The following is a 24,804-nucleotide window of genomic DNA, read 5'->3' on the forward strand; positions in this document are numbered from 1 at the left end:
TATCATCGTCTTCCTCATTGTCTCCACCAACAGGAGTTACAGTTTGGGAATGAGGGTCTACATTATGGTCAGAACCTTCTGCGTCTGGTCCTGGATCCGACTCATAAAGATTCTGGGCATCAGTGCAGATCATTTCCTCGTCTGGATTCACAGAAGCGCTGGAGTCGACCTCTGATTCCCAGGCTATAGTATGAGTAAACAGCTCTGCAGACTCAACCATCTGTTCTACCTCATACTCAGAAGGGCAGCTGGAGATTTGGGAGCTGTGAGGAAGCAAGTGCGATTTGGGTGACACCTTTGAGGACTGGAGTATTTGTGATGTTGAAGTTGATGTGGAGGAGAGCCCACTTAAAGGAGCACTTGATATCCGTTGAAGCACCTGCTGTTTTTGTGCCTCATCTGGAATTTGTAGCGATTGGCGTGGCCGTAAGAAAGGGATCTTATCACATTGTCCGCTAAAAGAAGTAGACATTTTAGTTTGGCTGGAAGATGGTCTTTCTTCTGCAGATGTTACTGTTGCTTTAACACCTACCCCACGGACACAACCTTTTTTCCCCTTCCCAACACGCCTATTCCCCTTTCCACCAGCAGCAGGCCTTTTTCCACTCATTTTGGTGGTTAACTAATTCACAACTCTGGAGTTGTTTGCACAAAAAAACAATGGATGGTAACCGAGCAGAGCTGAGTGGCCAAACTGTGGTATTAGGCCAAAACTATTGGCTGGGTTAGATGCAGAAAAAAATTATATTCAATTTGCAACCTGATGGAAGTCAGTATAGATGGACTAATACAACAAGTCCCACACACAGCTAGAAGCCCAATATTTTTTCAGAGGTAGATGCAGAAAAAAATATATTCAGTTTGCAACCTGATGGAGGTCAGTATAGATGGACTAATACAACAAGTCCCACACACAGCTAGAAGCCCAATATTTTTTCAGAGGTAGATGCAGAAAAAAATATATTCAGTTTGCAACCTGATGGAGGTCAGTATAGATGGACTAATACAACAAGTCCCACACACAGCTAGAAGCCCAAATATTTTTTCAGAGGTACTGTAGATGCAGATAAAAATTATTTTGAATTTGCAACCTGATGGAGGTCAGTATAGATGGACTAATAGAGAAAGTCCGACACACTGCTAGAAGGCCAAATATTTTTTCAGAGCTAGATGCAGAAAAAAATTATATTCAGTTTGCAACCTGATGGAGGTCTGTATAGATGGATTAATAGAACAAGACCCACACACAGCTAGAAGCCCAATATTTTTTCAGAGGTAGATGCAGAAAAAAATATATTCAGTTTGCAACCTGATGGAGGTCAGTATAGATGGACTAATACAACAAGTCCCACACACAGCTAGAAGCCCAAATATTTTTTCAGAGGTACTGTAGATGCAGATAAAAATTATTTTGAATTTGCAACCTGATGGAGGTCAGTATAGATGGACTAATAGAGAAAGTCCGACACACTGCTAGAAGGCCAAATATTTTTTCAGAGGTACTGTAGATGCAGATAAAAAATTATTTTTAATTTGCAACCTGATGGAGGTCAGTATAGATGGACTAATAGAGAAAGTCCGACACACTGCTAGAAGGCCAAATATTTTTTCAGAGCTAGATGCAGAAAAAAATTATATTCAGTTTGCAACCTGATGGAGGTCAGTATAGATGGACTAATACAACAAGTCCCACACACAGCTAGAAGCCCAATATTTTTTCAGAGGTAGATGCAGAAAAAAATATATTCAGTTTGCAACCTGATGGAGGTCAGTATAGATGGACTAATACAACAAGTCCCACACACAGCTAGAAGCCCAATATTTTTTCAGAGGTAGATGCAGAAAAAAATATATTCAGTTTGCAACCTGATGGAGGTCAGTATAGATGGACTAATACAACAAGTCCCACACACTGCTAGAAGCCCAAATATTTTTTCAGAGGTACTGTAGATGCAGATAAAAATTATTTTGAATTTGCAACCTGATGGAGGTCAGTATAGATGGACTAATAGAGAAAGTCCGACACACTGCTAGAAGGCCAAATATTTTTTCAGAGCTAGATGCAGAAAAAAATTAGATTCAGTTTGCAACCTGATGGAGGTCAGTATAGATGGACTAATAGAATGATGCTATGCCCAAAAGATTTTACTTCACTAGGTGCAGTAAAAAAATTGGTATTCTATACACAGGTGGTATATCTTGCAACACAGATAGGCTACTCCACTGACTAACACACTCTGCAATAGGCCAAAAAGGATTAGCTTTGCTAGATTCAGCCAAATGCTGTGAAAAAAACTTGCACAGCACTGGCACAGACCTGCCTGGCAAAAACTGATAGGAACTGATGTAACCTAGTCCTGAAAAGGACTCCAATTACAATTAGTCTTTACTCCCACAACCTATCTATTTAAGAGCACAGACCTGCCTGATAAAAGTCGTATGAAATGCTGTAACCTAGTCCTTAAAAGGACTGCAATCACAACTATTCCCTACTCCCAAGCTATCTGTATATTTGTGCGAAAATTGGCTTGAAATTAACAAGGTATAGCGCACACAGCAACAGTGGTGCCGTCTAACACGCAGCTGCAGCAGTGAGAAAATGGTGGCGACGGGGAAAATGGCTTGGTCTTATAGGGCAAGGACATGTGACATACACTGCCAATGACACATGCCCTTGCTTGTGTGAAAAAAAGCACTTCGCTCCGTGTGTGCGCTGCTGATAGGCTGACAGATTGCACCTCCCCACTGTAAATGCGGGAAAGAGAAAAAAAAATGGAGATCTTCATTGTTCCTGCAGAGATCCATCCCCTGCCCCTCCCCCCACCCCGCTGTACACTCAAACTGCGTATTAACATTAATTTTCATCATTACTGAGAAAAAATCCAGTTATGATTTTGGTGCACGAACAGTTATCGAACATAACCTCGAACAGCCGAATTTTTCTCAAATTGTTCGTGTTCGCCGAACGGCTCGAACACCGCCCAAAACAGCTCGAATTTGAGATTGGCGAACAGTTCGAGTAGAACAACGCTCATCTCTAATTGTAATGCCCACCGAACCCAGTTGCGGGCCATGGCCTTACAGGACCCTCATCTGGACTTTGCACAGTTCAAGGACAGAGCCATCCGGGTGCTCCGAGAACCGGCACCAGGTGGCGCTGTGACCCACAAACGCCCTGCTACCACTTACCACCAGGAGACGGCGCCCTTGTCGGCAGGGCCTGTGGGAGCTGATGCGCAGGCTTTAAACAATGACCCGGCTACAGACCTGCACCATCAGGTCCAAGAGCTAACTAAAAGCGTTGCCGCGCTAACCCGAACTGTGCAGTCTTTACAGGTTTCTACTCCAGGGAAGATCCAGCTGGCATCCGGACCGGAGCATATCCCGTGGCGCCGACCAAGGAGGACCCCACCGGCCAGAGGAAGACCCAGCGACCGATACAATGAGGACGGACAACCCATCTGCCGCCGCTGCAATCAACCCGGACATATGGCAAGGTACTGTCCTTTAAACTGGCACAACCTGGGGTAGAGGGCCAACCCCTAGGAATAAGATCACCAGGCCCATCGAACTGGCGTGACAAATACGTGGGAGGACGTCCAGTCTTGCCTGTGGTACTGGATGGCATTCCTATGAGTGCCCTACTTGACACCGGGTCACAGGTCACCACCATCCCGTACATGCTCTTCAAGCAGTACTGGAATGACTCGGATATAACCCGCTACCCAGACGACGACTTGAGTATCATCGCCAGCAATGGTCAGCCCGTGCCACAGATCGGATTTAAAGAGATGACCATTAAAATCGGTAAAGTCGAACTGGCAGCACAGGGACTGATCATTGTGGACATTGACAAGCGCGAGAGTCACCCAAAGATAACTCTAGGAACTAATGTGATTGAAAATTGTCTTGCAGAGGTGATTCTTATTTTACAGCAGGTTGCCAAAAACGCCAGCTCCGGCCAGCAGCGAGTGCTCCAAAAAGAGATCCGGGCACTGATGCGACGGCAACAGGTGGAACTCTCCGGTGGTGAGATTGGTAGCGTGAGAATGTGTGACCCTTTCCCTATTGCCATGCCCCCGAAAAGTGAAATGATGATTTGGTGCCGGGCAGCTATTGGTCTGAGAGGTAGAGATTACCAGGCAATGGTAGAACCAGTCTACTCAGATAGTAGGCCCACCATTTTGACGGCACGTGGGGTGGTTGATGTACGCCATGGGAGGGTGCCCGTTCGCATAATAAATATCGGGAAGAGGGAAGTGTACCTGCCCCGGTATGCTACGCTAGCCAAATTGTATACCATCAACCAAAATTCTGTACAGTCCGTGGAACCCTTGCCTCCATCTCATCCAGAGGAGGGTAACGGCTCTAAGCAACAAATGGAGGACTGGTGTCAGCAACTGCATTTGGGTACTGACTCCACACCCGCTCACCAAAAGCAGGGAGTTTACCGGGTGCTCCAGGAATACGAGAGAGTGTTCAGTAAACACCCGCTAGACTTCGGGCGAGTGAAGGGAGTGGAACATCACATCCCCACGGGAGACCATCCTCCCATAAAGGAGAGGTATCGTCCCGTACCCCCTGCACACTACCAACACGCCAAGGGGATGCTTAGAGACATGAAGAAGGCTGGGGTAATCAGGGATAGCTGTAGCCCCTGGGCAGCTCCACTAGTCTTGGTTAAAAAGAAAGACAACACCATGAGAATGTGTGTAGATTACCGGAAAATCAACCGTATCACACACAAAGATGCGTACCCCTTACCAAGGATAGAGGAGTCTTTGGCTGCTTTAAAATCTGCTAACTTCTTCTCCACTTTGGATCTCACTAGCGGGTACTGGCAGGTTCCTGTAGCAGAGGCGGACCGGGAGAAGACCGCATTCACCACCCCGATGGGACTTAGCGAGTTTACCTGCATGCCGTTCGGACTCTGCAACGCACCAGGAACCTTCCAACGATTGATGGAATGCTGTCTGGGACACCGGAACTTTGAGACGGTCCTGCTGTACCTGGACGATGTTATAGTTTATTCCAAAACCTACGAGGACCACCTGAAACACCTGGCGGAGGTGTTTGAAGCCCTGGCAAACTACGGTCTGAAGGTGAAACCGTCGAAGTGTCACCTGCTAAAACCAAAAGTGCAGTACCTGGGACACGTGGTGAGTGCTGACGGAGTGGCCCCCGACCCTGATAAGATCACCGCGATTAAGGAATGGCCAAGACCCTCCAGCGTAAAGGAAGTGCGGCAGTTCCTCGGGTTGGTAGGCTACTACCGAAGATTCATTCCCGGTTTCACCAAAAAGGCAGCTCCTATGCAGGACCTCCTGATAGGCCAGTCCAGGAAGGCCAAGAACCAGAAGCCGCCCTTCAGATGGGAGAAGCTGGAAGAAGAGTCCTTCCGCCAGCTGAAGATGGCCCTCACGGGGGATGAAATCCTGGCGTACCCGGATTACAGCCAGCCCTTTATCCTCTACACCGACGCAAGTAACATCGGGCTAGGAGCCGTACTGTCCCAGATCCAGCAGGGGAGAGAACGGGTAATTGCTTTCGCCAGCCGAAAACTGCGACCCACCGAAAGAAACCCTGAGAATTACAGCTCATTCAAGCTAGAGTTCCTGGCAGTGGTGTGGGCAGTCACCGAACGCTTTAAGCACTACCTCGCCTCTTCCCGGTTCACCGTGTACACGGATAACAACCCGTTGACACACCTGGACACTGCAAGACTCGGTGCCCTGGAGCAGAGATGGATGGCCCGCCTGTCCAACTATGAGTTCACGATTAAATACCGGGCAGGACGCTCCAATACCAACGCGGATGCTTTGTCCAGAATGCCAAACCTACCGGACGTAGGGGAAGATCCACAGGAACTGGAAGAGGTTGAACTCCCCGCGTTCCACCGTCATGGGACTACCCAGTATTCCCACCGTGTAAGGGGTAAGCAATCCACTACGTTCAACCCCTTACCTCATTACAACTGGGCGGAAACGCAAGACAGTGACCCCGCTGTCCGACTGGTGAAGGAGATGCTGACTCAGCCAGATGCCCGCCTTGACCCAGACGCTCCGGAGGAGACGAAGCAACTGTGGGCTGAGAAGAGTCGACTGTTCCTTTACAAGGGGAAGTTGTGCCGCAGAATGGTTAACTCCCGGACGCATGAACTGGTCTGGCAAGTAGTGGTGCCAAGAAGAGACGCAGCAATGGTACTGGAGGCATACCACGACGGAGCTGGGCACTTCGGATGGAAGAAGCTGGAGTTCCTGCTGCGCGGGCGGTTCCACTGGGTAGGCATGAGAGGGACCATCGAAAGGTGGTGCAGAGACTGTGGCCCATGCAACCTAAGAAGGAAGGACCGTGCCAGCCAGAAGACTCCCCTGCAGTCCATCGTCACCAGGCAGCCGTTGGAATTGGTAGCCTTGGACCATGTAAAACTGACCCCCAGCAGAAGTGGCTACGTCTATGCGTTAACCATCGTGGATCACTACTCCCGGTTCTTGGTTGTAGTCCCCGTCAAGGACTTAACGGCTCAAACAGCAGCTAGAGCCTTCCAGCAGCACTTCTGCCGTCCACACGGATACCCAGAGCAGGTGCTGACGGACCAAGGACCTGCCTTTGAAGCGGAAGTCTTCCAGGAGTTCTGCACTCTGTATGGCTGCCGGAAGATAAGAACAACACCCTATCATCCGCAAACCAATGGACTCTGCGAGAAGATGAACCAGGTGGTGATAGACCTTCTGAAAACATTGCCCCTGGAAGAACGCAGTCTGTGGCCTGAGAAACTGCCTGATCTGGTGGACCTATACAACCACATCCCAGTAGGTTCTACCAACTGTACCCCGGCTTACCTAATGAGAGCAAGACCTGGTAAGCTGCCTGTTGATCTGGATATGGGAGTCCTGACACCCGAGGACACTTCACCAGAAGCAGACTGGGACACAGAGAGGCAGCAGCAGTACCGGAAAGTACAGGAGAGCGTTGAGTGAAGTCTCCGTCAAGCAAGAAAAAGACAGGAGAAGACTTACAACCAGTATGCTCCCGCTGTTCCCCTGGTACCTGGAGAGCAGGTCTTGAAGAGGAAAAGACGGCTCCACAAGTTGGACGACCAGTGGGAGAAGGACCCGTACACCGTACTGCCATCAAGCCATGAAAACCCGAAAGTCTGCACAATCAGTAAGGATGGAGGAGAAACCACAGCCATTGTCTCCCGAGATCACCTGAAGAAGTGTCCCGAGCAGCTACGAAACCCTGAAGAAGATCAAGAAAACCCTCGACCCGCAGAGGAAAGGGAAGAGATGGTCAGTACTGTACTCGGAGACTTCCCTCGGTCTTGGACACAGGTAAATGGCGCTGTTGTGGTACCCGTCCTCACCTTCCTCCAGCCAGCATCCCAAGTGCCTACGGAAAAACAGGTAGAGCTGGAAGAGCAGCCGGTCCAGGAGGCAGAAGACCCCACACAAGCAGACCAGGAGAATCGACCCTCTGCTTATAGTGAGCCTGCCGTGCCCCTAGTGAGCCAAAGAGTCCGTAGACAGCTGCCCAGCTTACCTTTAACAGCTCTTACACCCTGTAGTGCAGGACCAGTTAGTGAGCTCCGTAGGTCTACTAGGGCCACTAGAGGCCAGTTGCCCGTACGTTGGAGGATCTAAAGTGTTTAGACTGTTTTATTAATATTTACCTGTTTACTGTTGCTTGTAAATAATTATGTTTTTCCAGTTATTTTATAGGTATCTTTTGTGGATTTACTAGAACTCTATTGTATATATGTTTGGAGCGTAACCCAGGAACGGACTAAAGACTGTTAAAGACTCGGGGCAGGACAGACCCCTACCTGGTTACGGCTCCCTGTTCTTTGGTGAAATGGACACCCTGTTGCTTCAAAAATTGCACCCGGTTGCGGACACGCCGTGACCACTTTAACATGTTTTTCCTTATTGTATTGTTCCTGTTTATACCCTGTTATGTTTTAAAAAAAAAATATGTTTAGTCCCGGAGCACTAAATTTTACTAGGGGGGAATGTGGAACCCCAGGGGTCTGGTTACCACAGTAATAGCAATATTACGTCTGTGAGCAGGTGGGAGGTCTCCTGGTCAGGAATCCTAAGCATGCCACACCTCCTGCCCAGTCCTGGGAGGGGAAGAACTTCCCCTATATAAACTGGGGCTGAGGTAGGGTTAGTAGAGTAGAGAGTAGAGAAGAGAAGAAGAGGAGTCCCAGACAGAGACACAGTCTGGTCTGGAGTGGAGCTGATACAGGGAGAGCAAGATCAGGAGCTCTGTGGGAGCAGTGATAAAAGGGGTCAGAGACTGGAAGCTGTAGAGCTCGTCCTGACTGAAGAGATCTCACCGGACACGGAGTCCGAGGCTGTGGGGACTGAGCCATACCCAGCAGCAGAAACCGACCGGCAGGGGATTTCAGGTCCTCTGGCCAAGAATCCCGAAGGCACGGTCACACGCAAGGGACCAGCACCGCTGTCGTGGAGCGGAGGCTACCAGAAGGCCCCGAGTCACCGGCCATACGGGTGAGCACCACACGGTACACTCAGGGACGTGGGCTACTTTTACCCGCTTCTAGCAAGGTAGCCAGGAAGAGTACAATTAGTGGGGAGGCCTACAACTCCGCCTGGCCAGGGGAGATCCTATCTGCTCACGGACTGACCAGGCCCCGATCGCTAGCCAGTACTCCCGGGAGGGTCTACCTTTGCCACCAGTAAAGACCCTGAACTACACCGCACCGTCTCTGAGTGGTTCCTCGTGCCTGCGAGCAATTCTACTATCCCCATCATCCACGTCCGCTGCCCTGAGGCCATACCCCTCCCGTTGGGGGTTATACTATCCACGCTGCACAACCGTACCACCGGCCTCAGCGGTCTGCCCTGCAGCGGCGGTTTCATAAACGCATTCAACGGGTGGCGTAGTCGAACACTATAACATCTTATACTAAACTCCGCCGCTTAGTTTGACACCCTGGGCACGGACCGGGTCACCGCCACGAGGACTACTACCCCCAGCAGATCCGGCTCCGGGTATCCCCCTGCGCAGCAGAAGCAGCACAGTCCCAGGGGGCGCGTCACTAACACTTTGTAAAGTGGTAGTATTATGTCTCTGTCCCACAAGTCCATTATTCTTATAATACATTACAGTATCCAGCTGACCTTAAAAGCCGCTGCATAACATTACATGCTATTATTTAGTCTGTGATCTACAAGTACATCCAGACCCTTCTCTACGGTCACGGCCCCACTATCAGTACTTGGTCAGTATTCGGTCAGTATTTTTTCTCAGGAGTGGGAGCCAAAACCAGGAGTGGGTGATAAATGCAAAATTGGTGACTTGTCTCTATTATACCTTTTCTCTGATTGTTCCTCACCTGGTTTAGGCTCCCACTCCTGAGAAAAAATACTGACCGAATACTGATAGTGGGGCCATGGCCTATAAGTGACTCTCTTAGTTTCTCTCCAGATTTTGTACTTTCTCTTTTAGGATGAAGGTAAAGTCTGCGTGCCTTTATTACTAGGGAAAATTATTTAATTTTCTGATAAAATATTTTAAATAATATTCTATCCAATGCTAGTTTTTATAATATTTTCAAACCAATGGGTCTTCTTTAAAGAAGTTGTCCAACATCTCCAAAGATTTTTGAAAAGGCAGGGAATATTGCAAACTAATAAAAAAGGTATACTCACTGCCTCTAACTGTTATTGCTCAAGCACAGTCCACTGTGGTGGTCTCTGCCTGGACAAGAAATCATGACATCCCAATTCTTCAGTCACCTGATTGCAAAGGTCTATGATTAGAAGAAGATGTCACATGACTCAAACGCACATACCTTGGATGCCACCAGAGCTGGTTCGTATTGACATGTCCCAACAAGTGAGATATTATTTGAGCTAAAAAGGCCATACAGTGCTGCTCACCATTATTGGCACCCCTTCATTTTTTTTCATAGACTGTACCATATCTTCAGAAATAAATGGAAATGTAACAAAGTTATATCCCCAGGATTTTATAATTATTGGTCCAAAGCAATACAACAATAAAACATTGTTTTTCAACTTCCATGTTGCAATTGTAAAGAAGAAACAGAATAAACAGCATGTGCAGCAATAAAGGCACCCCTAATTAATACTTGCTTGCACACCCTTTGTCATTGCTGACAGCCTCCAAACGTTTCTTGTAGCCATCTATAAGCTTCTTGCACTTCTCAGTTTGAATTTTCTCCCACTCTTCCTCTGCAGTGTGTTCCAGCTCTTGGATGTTTGCAGGGTTCTCTTTCCCAATGGAAAACTTCAGCTCACCCCAAAGATTTTCAATGGGATAGAGCTGAGGGCTCAATGCTGGCTATTTTAAAACAGTCCATTTTTTTCTTTTTCAACCATTCCTGTGTACTTTTGGATGTGTGTTTTGGGTCATTGTCTTGCTGGAGGACCCATGATCTTCGACTCAAACCAAGTTTTCTTACAGATTATAGGACATTTCGCTCTAAAATCTCTTGATAATTCTGATTTCATGATTCCTGTGACCAGGTCAAGGCTTCCAGTACCAGATGCAGCTAAGCAACCCCACATCATTAAGGATCATCCACCCTGCTTAACTGTTGGGAAGGTGTTCTTTTCCTGATAAGCTTCATTGCACCATCTGTAAACAAACTCTTGCTTTGCATTGCCAAAAAGCTCTATTTGTTTCATCTGTTCACAGAACATTTTCCCAGAAGGATTGTGGTTTGTCCAGGTACTCTTTGGCAAAGATCAGTCATTCCTTTTTATGTCTTTTCTTCAGCAATGGTTTCTTCCTTGGCCTTCGCCTATAAAGCTCTGCTTGGTTTAGTCTGCAGCGCATGGCACTTGTTGAAACCATGACCCCAGACTGTTCCAGGTTGGCCTTCAGGTCTTTGGATATTTGACGAGGTGTTTTTTCCACCATTCGCACCAACCTTCGAAGACATCTCTTGTCAATTTTCCTCTGCCCCCCACGTCCAGGGAGGTTATTGACTGTTCGGTGCTTGGCAAACTTCTTAATAGCATTGCATATTGTTTAATCTGGGATACCAAGGTCTTTGGAGCTGACCTTATACTCTCTGGAAGTCTTGTGTTTGCTAATAATAGCAGTTCTGCTGTGCCAGACATCTTCTTTGTCTTCACCATTGTGACACAGGAACAGGGCCTACCATGTGGCTTTTTAAAACACTGAAGAAATCATTCATTGGCAAATTCATGTCACATAGGTACTGACAATTAATCACAGGTGAATCTCTTTTGTGATTTACCACAGGCGAGTCAAAATGTATTTCCATACTAAATTAATGTATAGGGTGCCATTTTTCCCTCTCATTGTTTTTTATTTTAAATTATTGTTTATCATTAGCACTTTTGCATTTAACACGAGGGCTCTATACAAAAAAGCTGTTTCACCAGATTCAGTTTTTTCAAGAGATATTCCACATTATATACTTAAACTTCATGGGTGCCAATAATGAGCAGAAGGCCCGTATGCCTCAATATAAGATATAAGATATTATTTATGTAACATCATGTATGGTTGTTTACAATTACTGGCACTGCACTTTATTATGATAATATGACTCCCCAACATTATATGGTTTTTATATCATCCTGGGCGTGTGTCCCTTGATTTTATATGGTCCTTTTGTTCTGGTCTTCTATGGTCGGTTTTTGGCCTTTTTTCTCTGCCTTTTTATTTCAGTCTGGACAGAACCTTTAATTTCCTAACCTGATGCATAGAATATCACATTTGTTGTTAGATAATTAACTTTGAAACCTGTGATGGACTCATAGGGAACCATGTTTTCGCTAATTATATGAGAGCAGCATAATGTAGAGAAGGGAACCATGATTCCAGTGATGTATCATTTACTGGGCTGTTTTGATAAAATCACTGTTTAATCAGCAGAAGATTGTCAATAGAGGACTAATACATCTTCTGCCATGTAGAACCCTCCACCCCAACACTACCATTGATTGGCAGCTTTCTGACTATGCACAGTGTACACAGAAAGCTGTCAATCAGTGGTATTGGCGGATTTATACAGAGCTCAGCATTCAGAGAACTGGTAGATCAGCAGCAGATAAAACTGTTATTATCAAAACTGCAGCAAGCAGACCAGTAAGTGCTACATCACTGGAATCAGGGTCTTTGCACCTACATCATGCTGCTCTCCAATGGTGTATCAAAAACCTGTTGACAGAGTCCCTTCAAACTACTGATGAGTTTCTTACATTTTAATTCAGCATTGCTCCCATTAATAGAAAAAAATGAAAGCATTAAAGTCTATGAAGGCTAAACAGCTGGTGACTAGCATTACAAGTAATGAAATAACTATACACTGTTGATGCATAATACAAATATTATACAGCATCATTACTCTGTGCAAATATTTAATTCGGAATTTCCAGATTTACATAAAATGAAAAAGCTTAGATGAGGCAAAATGAAAAAAGAAAATCCTTTAGGTGAATGAAATGTATACCCTCAGTAATGTAAAACATTGACATCAATACATAATTGAATCATACAGTTGCACAGTTGAAAGTGTGCAATTATTCTATCAATTTCAATCCGCTTTGGAACCAGACTGTAAGGGCTTTTCTTTTTTCTTTTGCCATTAATGTGCATTACTTCAAGCAATTGCTTTTCCCTAAAGTCTCTGCAAAGGCAAAAGAAACGATCAAACATCTTGCAAATTGACCCATTATTCCCGTTTCAGCACTGTTACAGCTAAAAGTGTTTTAAGTGAATGAATCTGTTTTTTTTGCCATTAAGCAGATAAGGTAATTTGTGTTAGGTGCTAAAACAAACACCAGAAAAATGAACAAAAATTAGTCAGGCTTTGACAGTTGCTGTATTTAAAACCAGCGACAAAATTCAAAAAGTTGAAACATATTCTTTATCATTGCCCACAGATTAAAGACACTGGAGATAGGAGATATCATACAGATAGCATGAAATGACTAATGCGCAAACTGCTTACAATGCAGGGAATGAGGGATGGATCTGCAGTCTACTCCCGCATAAGGCTGCATTCACACATGCAATAGTTGATACAGTTTGAAGTGAAAATTGCAATGCATGGATGTGTAAATTGATCCAGGCTGTAGGGAATGTAAAAATCCATCCTCAAAGTTTTCCATTTCTTTTGAATCAGGCCATGGCATTGGCTCAAAAAAGTGCACCAAAAAACTCCATGTGTGATTTCCGCATATGGATGGATTTCTAACCAAGATGCACCCTTTATTGTAGGAAAAGCCAGGAGACATCTTTCTAAAGTGACAAGATCGGTGTCTGAATTACCCTGAGAAGTCTGCATTTGTATTAGGGACTACGGAGGAAACTGAAATTCTGATTTGGCTTTTATCCTAAGTCATATTGCAATGCTTATTAAAGAATCAATATTGACTTTTAGGATTGTTACTTACAATAGAGGGGACTGGAATTCTTGTCCTCTTCTTCTCTGAAGAAGTAATTTGCATATTTAATTTCCCAGAGGAGCATTGCAAGGCTTAAAGGCCTCCTTACATTAACATGCCAGGCTTGGCATGTCAATCTTCACAAAGAGAAACATTACCCCTTGGATCCCGGTCAGAAGCCTCTCACTTAGCCAAACCAGATCTCACACTTTGCACTGATGAAGGGCAGCACCCCGAAACATCATGTCTGCAAATTGAGATTCTGGTTGGACTTTTATTTTAAGTCATATGACAAGGCTCGTTAAAGGGTGTTATTGGCTTATAGAATTGCTACTCACAATAGGTGGCACTAGAGTTTTAGTCCTCTTTCTCTCTGAAGAGACAATTTGCATATTAAATACTACAAATATAATGATGTTATGTGACAATTGTGAAAGAAGCCAGCTGTTCAGAATCATACAACAAGCTCTCAATTATCTTTGATTACGCAGGAAAATACCAGTCCACCAAACAGCTTTAAAGGGATAAACATGAAATATGGACGTCATGGAGCAGAGCATCATGTGGCTGGCCACGTATTTGAGACCGCCTTGTAACAATTCCTGTAGCAGATTCAACTGTAACTTCCAAACAGGTGAATTGACCAGGCCCTAAACCTCATGCTAAAGGGTTGGTCTGTGAGTAGAAAACATTTTCAAAGCAGAAATCTGCATATATTGTGTATAAATGTACAGTTTTTTATTGTTGGTTTTATTTTTTGTAGGTTTTCACATATTTTAATAAAGATATTAGACATTTTTTTCAAGGCATTGATCTGTTTACTTACCTCTTCAAATTTTAGTGCAATCATTGAAAATGCTTTAAAAATGGCATCTGTTGGTCCTGTGATTGTTACAATTCTTTCTGGGCAAGAGCCTTCTGATATGTTGATTCGTGCTCCACTCTGTAAAGTAAAAAACAAAATCAGTATGCATATAGAATATCTGTCTGTCTACCCAAATATGTGTCTGTCTGTCTGTGTATGTAATTATTATGCTTAGTGAACTGGGAGTTAAACATTGTGGGCATTAAAAAGCTATCAGATAAATCGATCATCATCAAAGATCCTATGACAAAATCAGATTGGGTGACAGTTACAATTAGGGTACCTCAGGGGACAGCATTAATCCCTTCCCTTTTAATATGTTTTATTTAGGGGTTTTCCAATATTAGGTTAAAAAGTAAATGCAAAGTTATGTAATTATCTATATATACTTTATTTAATTTCCTCATCACTGTTAACATGCTAAGCAATATGACCTAAAATTAAACTGCATACTTAGAGTGTAACTTAAAGGGGTTGTCTAGTACTTTAATATTGATGGCTTATCTTTAGGATAGGTCATTAATACCAGATTGGTGAGGGTGCGACACCTGCCACCATTGCCGATGAGCTGTTTCCGGTGCGAGGGTGGCCGGATGTGATCAGTTGCAGAGCTGCACACATAGCTCCATCAATTGCATAGTGACCGTGGTCAGGTACTGTACATCCGTCCCTATTCGAATGAATAGTGGTGAATGTGCAGTACCCCCTGCAGCCACAATGCAGGTATAACAATGTGCTGCTCCCCTTCGTAACTGATCACATACGGCCCACGGCGGCACTAGGAACAGTTGATCGGTGAAAGTGCTTGGTGTTGCACCCCCCACTGATATGGATCTGATTACCTATCCTATGGATAGGCCACCAATATTAAAATACCAGACAACACCTTTAACTTTAAATTTATTTTCATAAATCAATTGCACAAGCGAGGAAACTTCGTAATATATCTTATTTCCGAACCATGCCACTTTGTCCACTTATGCTCCACCACTTCTCCCCCTGCCTTCTGTACTGATCATTCACTGAATTTACTCAAAAAATCTGTACACACAAGTCGCTTGTTCATTGAGGGATCAGATTTGATTTGCTGCCCATAGAAGTCTATGAAGAAAGCAAGGGAGGAGAAGTGAGCTGCTGTTGCGAGACAGATAAAGGGTCTAAAGATCTCGCTACACTGGACTCTGCTCTGCATGCAAATCAGAAAAAAAGAGCTGATGTTTCTAAAGCAGCATGGGCACCCTTACTGTTTAGGGCTGGTTGCAGTCACTTAGCAAGGCAATATAAGCATTCTCAGTATGCTTATTATGTTGAGCAAAAGTTGCAGATGTATACCACTGATTTCTGCCTTTCAACATTAAAATAGACCTGTAATAAATAGACACCTCATCCTACGGGCCAGAGATTGAAAGAAACAGGAAACTGCTCATTAAATTTCAAAGGGGATCTACCAAACTCCTCACAATAGTCGGGTCACTCTCATTTGCATATGTGTTTAATCTGCAGTCTTGCAGGCACCGACACAAAATATGGAATTTCGGAAGTTCTATACTTCCGATAAAAATAGGACACATATTTTTAGCGGCAGGGTCAGCTAAGGAACAATACGCATATTTTTCCGTACCTGAGAGCCCTGCCAGTGAGCTATTACACAAAAGTATCAAAATAACGGACAGCAGCCATATCATGTCTGGTCTCTACAGAAAGGCAAATTCGCAATAAAAAATATGGTGTCACTTGCGAACTTATGCAATCAACCAGCAAGACGTTGTCGGAGAAGTTAGAGATTTTAATAAAAACATGAAGGGTGAGGTCATCACAGGGGAGTGCTGAAGATGGATCTATACTCATGCCGGGAGTTATATATTCTATAAGCAGGGGTCCCGTTCGATAACGGTCCATTGGAGCGCCTCCCCTCCAGCTAAACTGAATCATTTCTGCGATCGGTCTAGTAAGTTTCTTTTGTTAATCTCTTTTTATTTTGTGTAACTGTATATTCTGTATTGTATTGTCCCCCTTTGTAAAATCTTTGTATATTTTTCATAAACACTGCCTCCCTTTTGGATTAAATATAAAATTTAATAGTTCTGTTTCTTGTGCTCTGCAATCGTTCCTCCCCTGAAGCCATACGCTACCAGAAAGCAGGCGTTCGATCATGCCTGTATTATATTTTAAAACTGATCAGTGGTGGCAGCGAATAATCGTAATTGGGCTATCGTGAAGCTGGCAGTGATCATACGGGGGCATATACACATATACCATGCGCTGGAATTCGGAGGTGTGTACACCATACGCTCACTGCTCGCTTGTCGATAGCTACGTAGTGAGTTATCGAAATCGTCTGCTTGCGAATCCCTGACATTGTCTAACTAACTATACCAATTTCATAACATGAGAATATTCCTTTAAATATAAGAATCTATTATTTTGCATTGGTAAAATGTCCATTGTTTTCTTGGAGATAATAGGCACAAGTAGTGTATATAAGCCTCTTATCTCCCCATTCTCTAGAAATATCATGGGCTTTCAAACAAATAAGAGAATTTGGTAAAGCATAGTAGGAAAATGATGCTTGGACTTATTACACATGACTGCAGTTCAAACTGGCTTTGCACTAACATAAGTGGATCCAAGCACCTTGTCTATACTTTTTTTAATATAAAAACACAATCCTACCAATGTCCTTTACCTGTGCTCTGTCCTGCTCCATGAATTCATCCCTTGCCAACTGTCGTACTGCAGCCTCACTCTGTAATATTAACTCCCTTAGCAGGGGTGATGTCAGGGCAATGATCCTGTGTGTAGTGACTGTGGCTATCATACTGTGTGCGGGGAGCTGTAGGTGCCATCATACTGTGTGGGAGGAGCTGTGGGGGCCCTCATATTGTGTGGTGTGCATCATTCTATATGCGGGTCTGTGCGTGCCATATTACTGTGTGTTGGGGCGGGGGCTTTGGGGTCCATTATGCTTTGTATGGGAGGCTGTGGGGTTTTTCTTGCTGTGTTAGGGGCTTTGGGGTCCATCATATTATGTATGGTTGACTGTGAAGACCATCTTTCTGTGCTTCAGGGCTGTGGGGCAATGATATTGCATGTGAGGTGATGTGAGGGGAATATTATACTGTGTGTGATGGATGTGTTGTCCATGATACTGTGTTGGGGGTCGGTTTGGGCCATGATACTTTGTGTGGGATGCATCATGATATCTGCCGGTCTGGGAGGGCCATTATACTTTGACTGACATCATACTGTGTTGAGGACTGTGGGACCATCATACTGTGTGTGGGATGACTGTGGGAGCTTCATAATGTATATGGGGAAACTATGAAGACATCATTCTGTGTTGGGGGCTATGAAGATATTATATACTGCTAGTGGGTTGTCGGGAGTAACTGTTTTAGGGGCACTGTGTGGGAAATTATATTGTGTTGGGGCACTGTTGCAGGATCATACTGTGTTGAGGGGACTGTGGAGTCATCATACTGTGCGTGAGAAAAATACTGTGGGGTCAAGTTGTATGAAGAATTTTTTGGGCTGCATTTTGGCGGAATCATAATCTATATGGGCCATGAAAGAGGTATCATAGTTGGTGAGGCAATTAAAGTGGTTCAGTAGGGAAACAATTACTGTGTGCGGCAATACATGTCCTTTCCTCTGTCTTTAACAGTTGGGAGGTTTGCCCTTATGTAACCACGTCTATACACTTTGACCCTTCTACCAAATATTTTTTGGGGTGGCAAGAGAAGGTAGGCCCAAATGGACTTTTCCTATAGGGCCCCATGATTTATATGTAAGTCCATGAAGATAGTATCAATTTTATGGTTTAGACCAAAATCAGAATCATGCTTAACAGGAATGGCAAATTAATCCAATTAATTTCAATAACTGCCTAGCCATATATGTATCCTGTTTAGGCATCTCTCTGTGAGCTATATGCATTAGCATGAGATACACAAATCCCTCTGCTAGTTTTAGTTTTTTTTTTTGCAGTCCATGCTGTTTCGCCTAAAAACATTGCATAGACTGGATAAAAGGGTATCCACTTCTCAACAGATAGCATGACTAAATATTTGCCATTTAAAGCTCCTGAATGTAAACAACAGTGTCCTCATCATTTTTTATTAAACCCTTACCACCTTGGGTTTTTCCGTTTTAGTGTTTTCGGTTTTTGCTCCCTGTCTCCCAGAGCCATAACTTTTTTTTTTTCGTCAATATGGCTGTGTGAGGGCTTGATTTTTGTGGGATGAGTTGTTCTTTTGAATGACACCATTGGTTTTACCATATAGTGTACTGGAAAACGGGGAAAAAAATCAAAGTTCCGTGAAATTGCAAAAAAAGTGCAATTCCACAATAGTTGGTTGTTTTTTTTTACCATGTTCACTAAATTCTAAAATTGACCTGCCATTATGATTACCCAGGTCATTGCGAGTTCGTGGATACCAAACATGAATAGGTTCTTTTTTATTTTATGAAAAAAAAAATCCAAAGTTTGTAAAAAAAAAAAAAAGTAATTTTCCAAGACCCGTAGTGTTTTTTGCGCACTGTGCTGACGTTTTTATTGATACCATTTTGGGTTAGATATGATGTATGGATCACCCGTTATTGCATTTTATTGCAATGTTGTGGTGACTAAAAAATGTAATTCTAGCGTTTTGATTTTTTTTCTCATTACGCCGGTTACTGATCAGATTAATTCTTTTTATACATTGTTAGATCGGGCGATTCTGAACGTGACGATACCAAATATGTGTATATTTGATTTTTTTTTTAATTGTTTTATTTTGATTGGGGCGAAAGGAAGGTGATGTGATTTGAACTTTTATATTTTTTTTAAATATTTTTAAAAACCTTTTTTTTTCCCCCACTATTCACATGTTTCAATAGACTCCATGGCCCTGCTGTGTGTAGCAAAAACGCTCACTTGCTATGAGCGCCGACCGCAAAGACAACCGCAGGGGTCTTCTGCAAACCCCGAGTTGTCATGCCAACCAATCAGTGACTGGCGATCATGTGACATACGTGACAATGGGCAGGATTAGTGAGGCGCTTCCGGCGCGGCCATGTTAAATGCCGCCGTCAGAGATTAACAGCGGTATTTAACATGTTAACACCCACGGGTGGATCGCGATTCCACCCGCGACTGTTAGGGACTGTTAGGGACACATGTCAGCTGTACAGATCAGCTGTCATGTGCCCAAAAACATGCAGGCTCAGTGCCGAAGCCCAAAAGGAGTACAGGGATACGACCTTGGGCGTACTCATACATCCAAGGTCGTAAAGGGGTTAAGTGGTGAAAAAAAATTCAGAAATTTGCTATAAAAATTTTTTGCTTTTGTCGCCATTTTCGGAGATGTTTTCAGTTTTTGGGATATAGGGCTATATGAGGGCTTAATTTTTGCGCTGAAGTTTTTACTGATACCATTTTTTGGTAGATATGATGTTTTGATTGCCTATTAATGCATTTTATTGAAATGTTGCGGCCACCAAAAACACATAATTCTGGCATTTCGATTTTTTTCTCGTTATGCGATTTACTGATCAGACTAATTTATTTTATATTTTGATAGATTGGACTTTTACGAAGGCCATTTTTAAATTCTTTCATTATTACTAGGGAATAAAGGGAAAGTGATTTAAAATGTTGTATTTTTTTCATATTTTTAAACAGATTTTTTTCTCTCTACTGTACTTGTTAGTCCCCTTAGGAAACTTGAAGCTACAATCATCTGATCGCTTGTATGGCTATGTATAGCTAAAATCACACTCACCTATGAATGCCACTTAAACAAAGTCTTTCACAGGGGTATCATAATTACAAAAACTGGGGTCTTCAGCAGACTGCCAGCTGTCATGGCAACCCATTGGCGGCCAGTGATCACATTACGGGCACACCGATGAGCGTGTGGAATGACGTGCCCTCTTCACCGCCTGACGGTAAATGTTAAATGCCGGTGAATGTTAAATGCTGGACGTCATATGTCGTGATTCGTGAAGGGGTTAATTATTAATAATAATAATCTTATTATTCTTATATTATTCTATGCCACACATTGCTTTGATAGTTGGCTCATTGTAAAAGTTCAAGAACAGCTAGAGGCCCTTCCTGAAATGTACAATATCACAAGGAATGGGAATTAACTGCCGCAGCATGTCATTTAATTTTGCGGAAGCGCAGCGGAACTCCCGCCATTGACTTGCATTGAGACGCATAGAATCCGTGTCTGTACATTTTTACAAGCGGCTTCTATGCGTCTCTATGTGTGGATGGTACCCAGTTCTGGAGGAGAGGAGACTCTCATCCAGACCTGGGTACCATTGTACCTGTAAAAAAAGAATAAAATAACAAATAAAGTTTATACTCACCTTTCCGAAGGCTTTCTCTGAATGCCGGCATCGCTTGAGGACCTGCGGTGACGTCACAGTCATGTGACCGCAGGCCCTTCACCGCTCTGTCTCGCGATATGCCGGCATCCAGGAAGCAGACAGGAACGAGCGCTGCAGCCACGCCGGGCATCGGGGGTGAGTATAGCTTTATTTGTTTTAATTTTTACGGTTCACACTGTATAAATCCATGCTGTTTGCATGGATTTATACAGTGTGACCTAGTTGTCAAGCACTTTCCAAGTGACGCTATCGCCTGGAAAGCGCTTGTCAATCTGCATGCGGAAACGCATGTGAATCCGCATGTGGATCCGCATGTATTCTGCAGGAAAAACACATGCACAATCTGCATGCGTTTTTTCTGCCAGGGAGATGCAGAAATGCTGCAGAAATTTTCTGCTTCATTTCTGCATCGTGGGCACATAGCCTTAGACTGATTGGCCAAACCACCTTAATGCCTAAATCACTCCGCAGGCACTGTTATGTGCCCACCACTCGCGCTACTCCACTTTATAAAGAGTGCAAACAAAAGCAAATAGTAACATATCCAAAACCAATGTAAATAGAGACAAACAAAGGCCTAAGGAGCATCTGTCGTTTTAATCTCTATTTCATAAATCAGTAATGCACATGAAAATAAGCACCTTTGTAATATATTTTATCAGATAAATTTGCTGCTTTTTCCGCCAGGACTGATATTTCTTTTTCAAAATTCTCAAATCTGGAGTAAAATCTGTATTCAATAAAGACACTTTCCCGTTACTGAGATAGGAGGTGGCAGTTGGTATGGATACAATTCTATGTTGATGGAAGGAGGAGGAAGGAGGAGCTACAAGCAGAGCTCCTCCCTCCTCCCATCTACAGTGCTGCTCACCATTATTGGCACCCCTTCATTTTTTTCATAGACTGTACAATATCTTTAGAAATAATGGAAATGTACGAAAGTTATATCCTCATGTTTTTTTAATTTGTGGTCCAAAGTAATACAACAATAAAACATTGTTTTTCAACTTCCATGTTGTAATTTCAAAGAAAAACCCCCAGAATAAACAGCATGTGCAGCAATAAAGGCACCCCTAATTAATACTTGGTTGCACACACTTTGGCATTGTTGACAGCCTCCAAAGTTTCTTGTAGCCATCTATAAGCTTCTTGCATTTCTCAGCTGGAATTTTCTCCCACTCTTCCTTTGCAGTTTGTTCAAGCTCATGAATGTTTACAGAGTTCTTTCTTCCAATGATAGTTTCCACTCTCCCCAAAGATTTTCAATGATATTGAGGTCATTACTCATTGCTTGCCACTTTAAAACAGTCCATTTTTTCTTTTTCAACCATTCCTGTGTATTTTTGAATGTGTGCTTTGGGTCATTGTCTTGCTGGAGGACCCATGATCTTCAACTCAAACCAAGTTTTCTTACACTGGGTAGGACATTTCACTCTAAAATCTCTTGATAATTCTCTGATTTCATGATTCCTGTGATAAGGTAAAGGACTCCAGTACTAGGCACAGCAAAGCAACCCCACAGCATTACGGATCCTCCACCATGCTTAACTGTTGGTAAGGTGTTCTTTTCCTTCATTGCTCTGTCTGTAAACAAACTGTTGCTTTGCATTGCCAAAAAGCTCTATTTTTGATTCATCTGACCACAGAACATTTTCCCAGAAGGATTGTGGTTTGTCAATGTACTCTTTGGCAAAAAACAGTCGCTTCTTTTCTTTAGCAATGGTTTCTTCCTTGGCCTTCGCCCATAAAGCTCTGCTTGGTTTAATGTGTGATGTATGGTACTTGTTGAAACCATGACCCCAGACTGTTCCAGGTTGGCCTCCAGGTCTTTGGATGTTTGATGTGGTGTTTTTTCCACCATTCGCACCAACCTTCGAAGACATCTCTTGTCAATTTTCCTCTGCCCCCCACGTCCAGGGAGGTTCTTGACTGTTCCGTGCTTGGCAAACTTCTTAATAACATTGCACACTGTTTAATCTGGGATACCAAGGTCTTTGGAGATTGCCTTATACCCTTCGGAAGTCTTGTGTTTGCTAATAATAGCAGTTCTGATGTACTCAGACAGCTCCTTTGTTTTCACCATCGTGACAAAGGAACAGGGCCTACTATGTGGCTTTTTAAAACACTGAAGTCATCATTCATTGGCTAATTCATGTCACATGGGCACTGACAATTAATCACAGTTACCACAGGTGAGTCAAAATGTGTTTCCATACTAAATTATTGTAAGGAGTGCTAATACCAGTGACACAGCAACCTTTAGGTTTTTCTATTTTTCCCTCCTATTGTTTTTTTGTGTTAAATTATTGTTTATCATTTGTTCTTTTGTATTTATCACAAGTGCTCTATACAAAAAAACTGTCACTTGATTCATTTCATTTTTTTCCAGATTATGTTCTTAAACTTTATGGGTGCCAATATCGATGAGCAGGACTGTACATAGAATCTTATCAATAGCAACTGTCATCTCCTATTTCAGTAATGTAACAATCTATCTTCACGGAATACAGATTTTGCTCCAGCATTGAGAATTTCCAAAAAGAAATATCAATCCTGTTGGAGAAAGAAGCAAATTTCTTTGATAAGATATTATTATTATTTATTATTATAGCACCATTAATTCTATGGTGCTTTACATGTGAAAAAGGGATATACATAGCAAACAACAAGTACAATAGTTTGAACAAAAACTAGTCACCAACTGGTACATACAATAGTTTGAACAAAAACAAGTCACCAACTGGTACAGGAGGAGAGAGGATCCTGCCCGCGATGGCTCACAGTCTACAAGGGATGGGTGAGGATACAGTAGATGAGGGTACAGCTGGTCGTACAGTGGTATGGTCGAGCAGTGGTTACTGCAGGTTGTAGGCATCTTGGAAGAGGTAGGTCTTCAGGTTCCTTTTAAAAGTTTCCATGGTAGGTGAGAGTCTGATATGTAGGGGTAGAGAGTTCCAGAGTAGGGAAGATGCACAGGAAAAATCTTGTATGCGATTGTGGGAAGAGGAGATAAGAGGGGGGTAGAGAAGGAGATCTTGTGAGGATCACAGGTTGCGTGCAGGTATGTACCGGGAGATTAGGTCACAGATGTATAGAGGAGACAGGTGGTGGATTGCTTTGTCTTGAACTTGAGTTTCTGTTCAATGGGGAGCCAGTGCAGGGATTGAAAGAGGGGAAAGGCAGGGGAATAGAGGGGGGACAGGTGGATTAGTCGGGTAGCAGAGTTTAGGATAGATTGGAGGGGTGCACCAGCGGTAGAAGGGAGACCACAGAGTAGGAGGTTGCAGTAGTCGAGGGATGATGAGGGCACGCACTAGTGTTTCTGCAGATTCATGGTTGAGGTATGTGCGGATCCAGGAGATATTTTTGAGTTTGAGTCGGCAGGAAGTGGAAAGGGCTTGGATATGAGGTTTGAAGTAGAGATCAGAGTCAAGGGTTACCCTGAGGCAGCGAGCTTGCGGGACTGGAGAGAGTGGACAGCCATTGATGTTGATAGGTCAGAAGGGTGGGTTGTATGAGATGGTGTAAAGGTGATGAATTCTGTTTTATCCATGTTAAGTTTTAGAAATTTAGCAGAGAAGAAGGATGAAATAGCGGACAGACATTGCGGGATTCTGGTCAGTAGGGAGGTGATATCAGGTAGAAAGAGGTAGATCTGTGTGTCATCAGTATAGAGGTGATAGTGAAAGCAGTGAGACTCTATGAGAAGTCACAGGCCGAAGGTGTAGGAACTGAACTTTGGGGCACACCGACAGATAGGGGGTGAGACGAGGTGGTGATATTAGAGTGGGAGACGCTCAATGTCCGGTCTGTTAGGTACGAGGAGATCCAAGATAGAGCCAAGTCTGTGATGCCGAGAGATGAGAGAGTCAGTAGTAAGAGGGAATGATCCACTGTGTCGAAGGCAGATGACAGGTCCAGGAGGAGGAGGACAGAGTAGTGTCGCTTGGATTTGGCGGTTAGTAGGTCGTTGATGACTTTAGTCAGGGCAGTTTCAGTGGAGTGATGCGGTCGGAAGCCAGATTGTAAGTGGTCAAAGAGGGAGCAGGAGGAGAGGTGGGAGGAGGTCAAGATAGAAGTGTTGTTCCAGTAGTTTGGAGGCATACGGGAAGAGTGATATGGGGTGATAGTTAGACAGAG

At 43.7% G+C, this 24,804-nt stretch overlaps 1 protein-coding gene across 8 annotated transcripts in view; it reads right to left on the reverse strand.

The window, feature by feature from the left end:
* The window catches only part of LOC141265411 (poly(rC)-binding protein 3-like), a 1,492,220-nt gene that overhangs the window by 137,880 nt on the left and 1,329,536 nt on the right, over window positions 1–24,804 (reverse strand). For all 8 annotated transcript variants that reach the window (XM_073678474.1, XM_073678473.1, XM_073678467.1 and 5 more), the window contains one exon: window positions 14,245–14,361. In XM_073678474.1, coding sequence (XP_073534575.1) covers window positions 14,245–14,361 — 117 coding nt within the window. The remainder of the gene's footprint in view (window positions 1–14,244; window positions 14,362–24,804) is intronic.

The sequence above is a fragment of the Phyllobates terribilis genome, unplaced genomic scaffold (assembly GCF_046119375.1).
Source record: "Phyllobates terribilis strain yellow unplaced genomic scaffold, ASM4611937v1 Scaffold_4__5_contigs__length_816908805, whole genome shotgun sequence".
NCBI classification, from domain to species: domain Eukaryota; kingdom Metazoa; phylum Chordata; class Amphibia; order Anura; family Dendrobatidae; genus Phyllobates; species Phyllobates terribilis.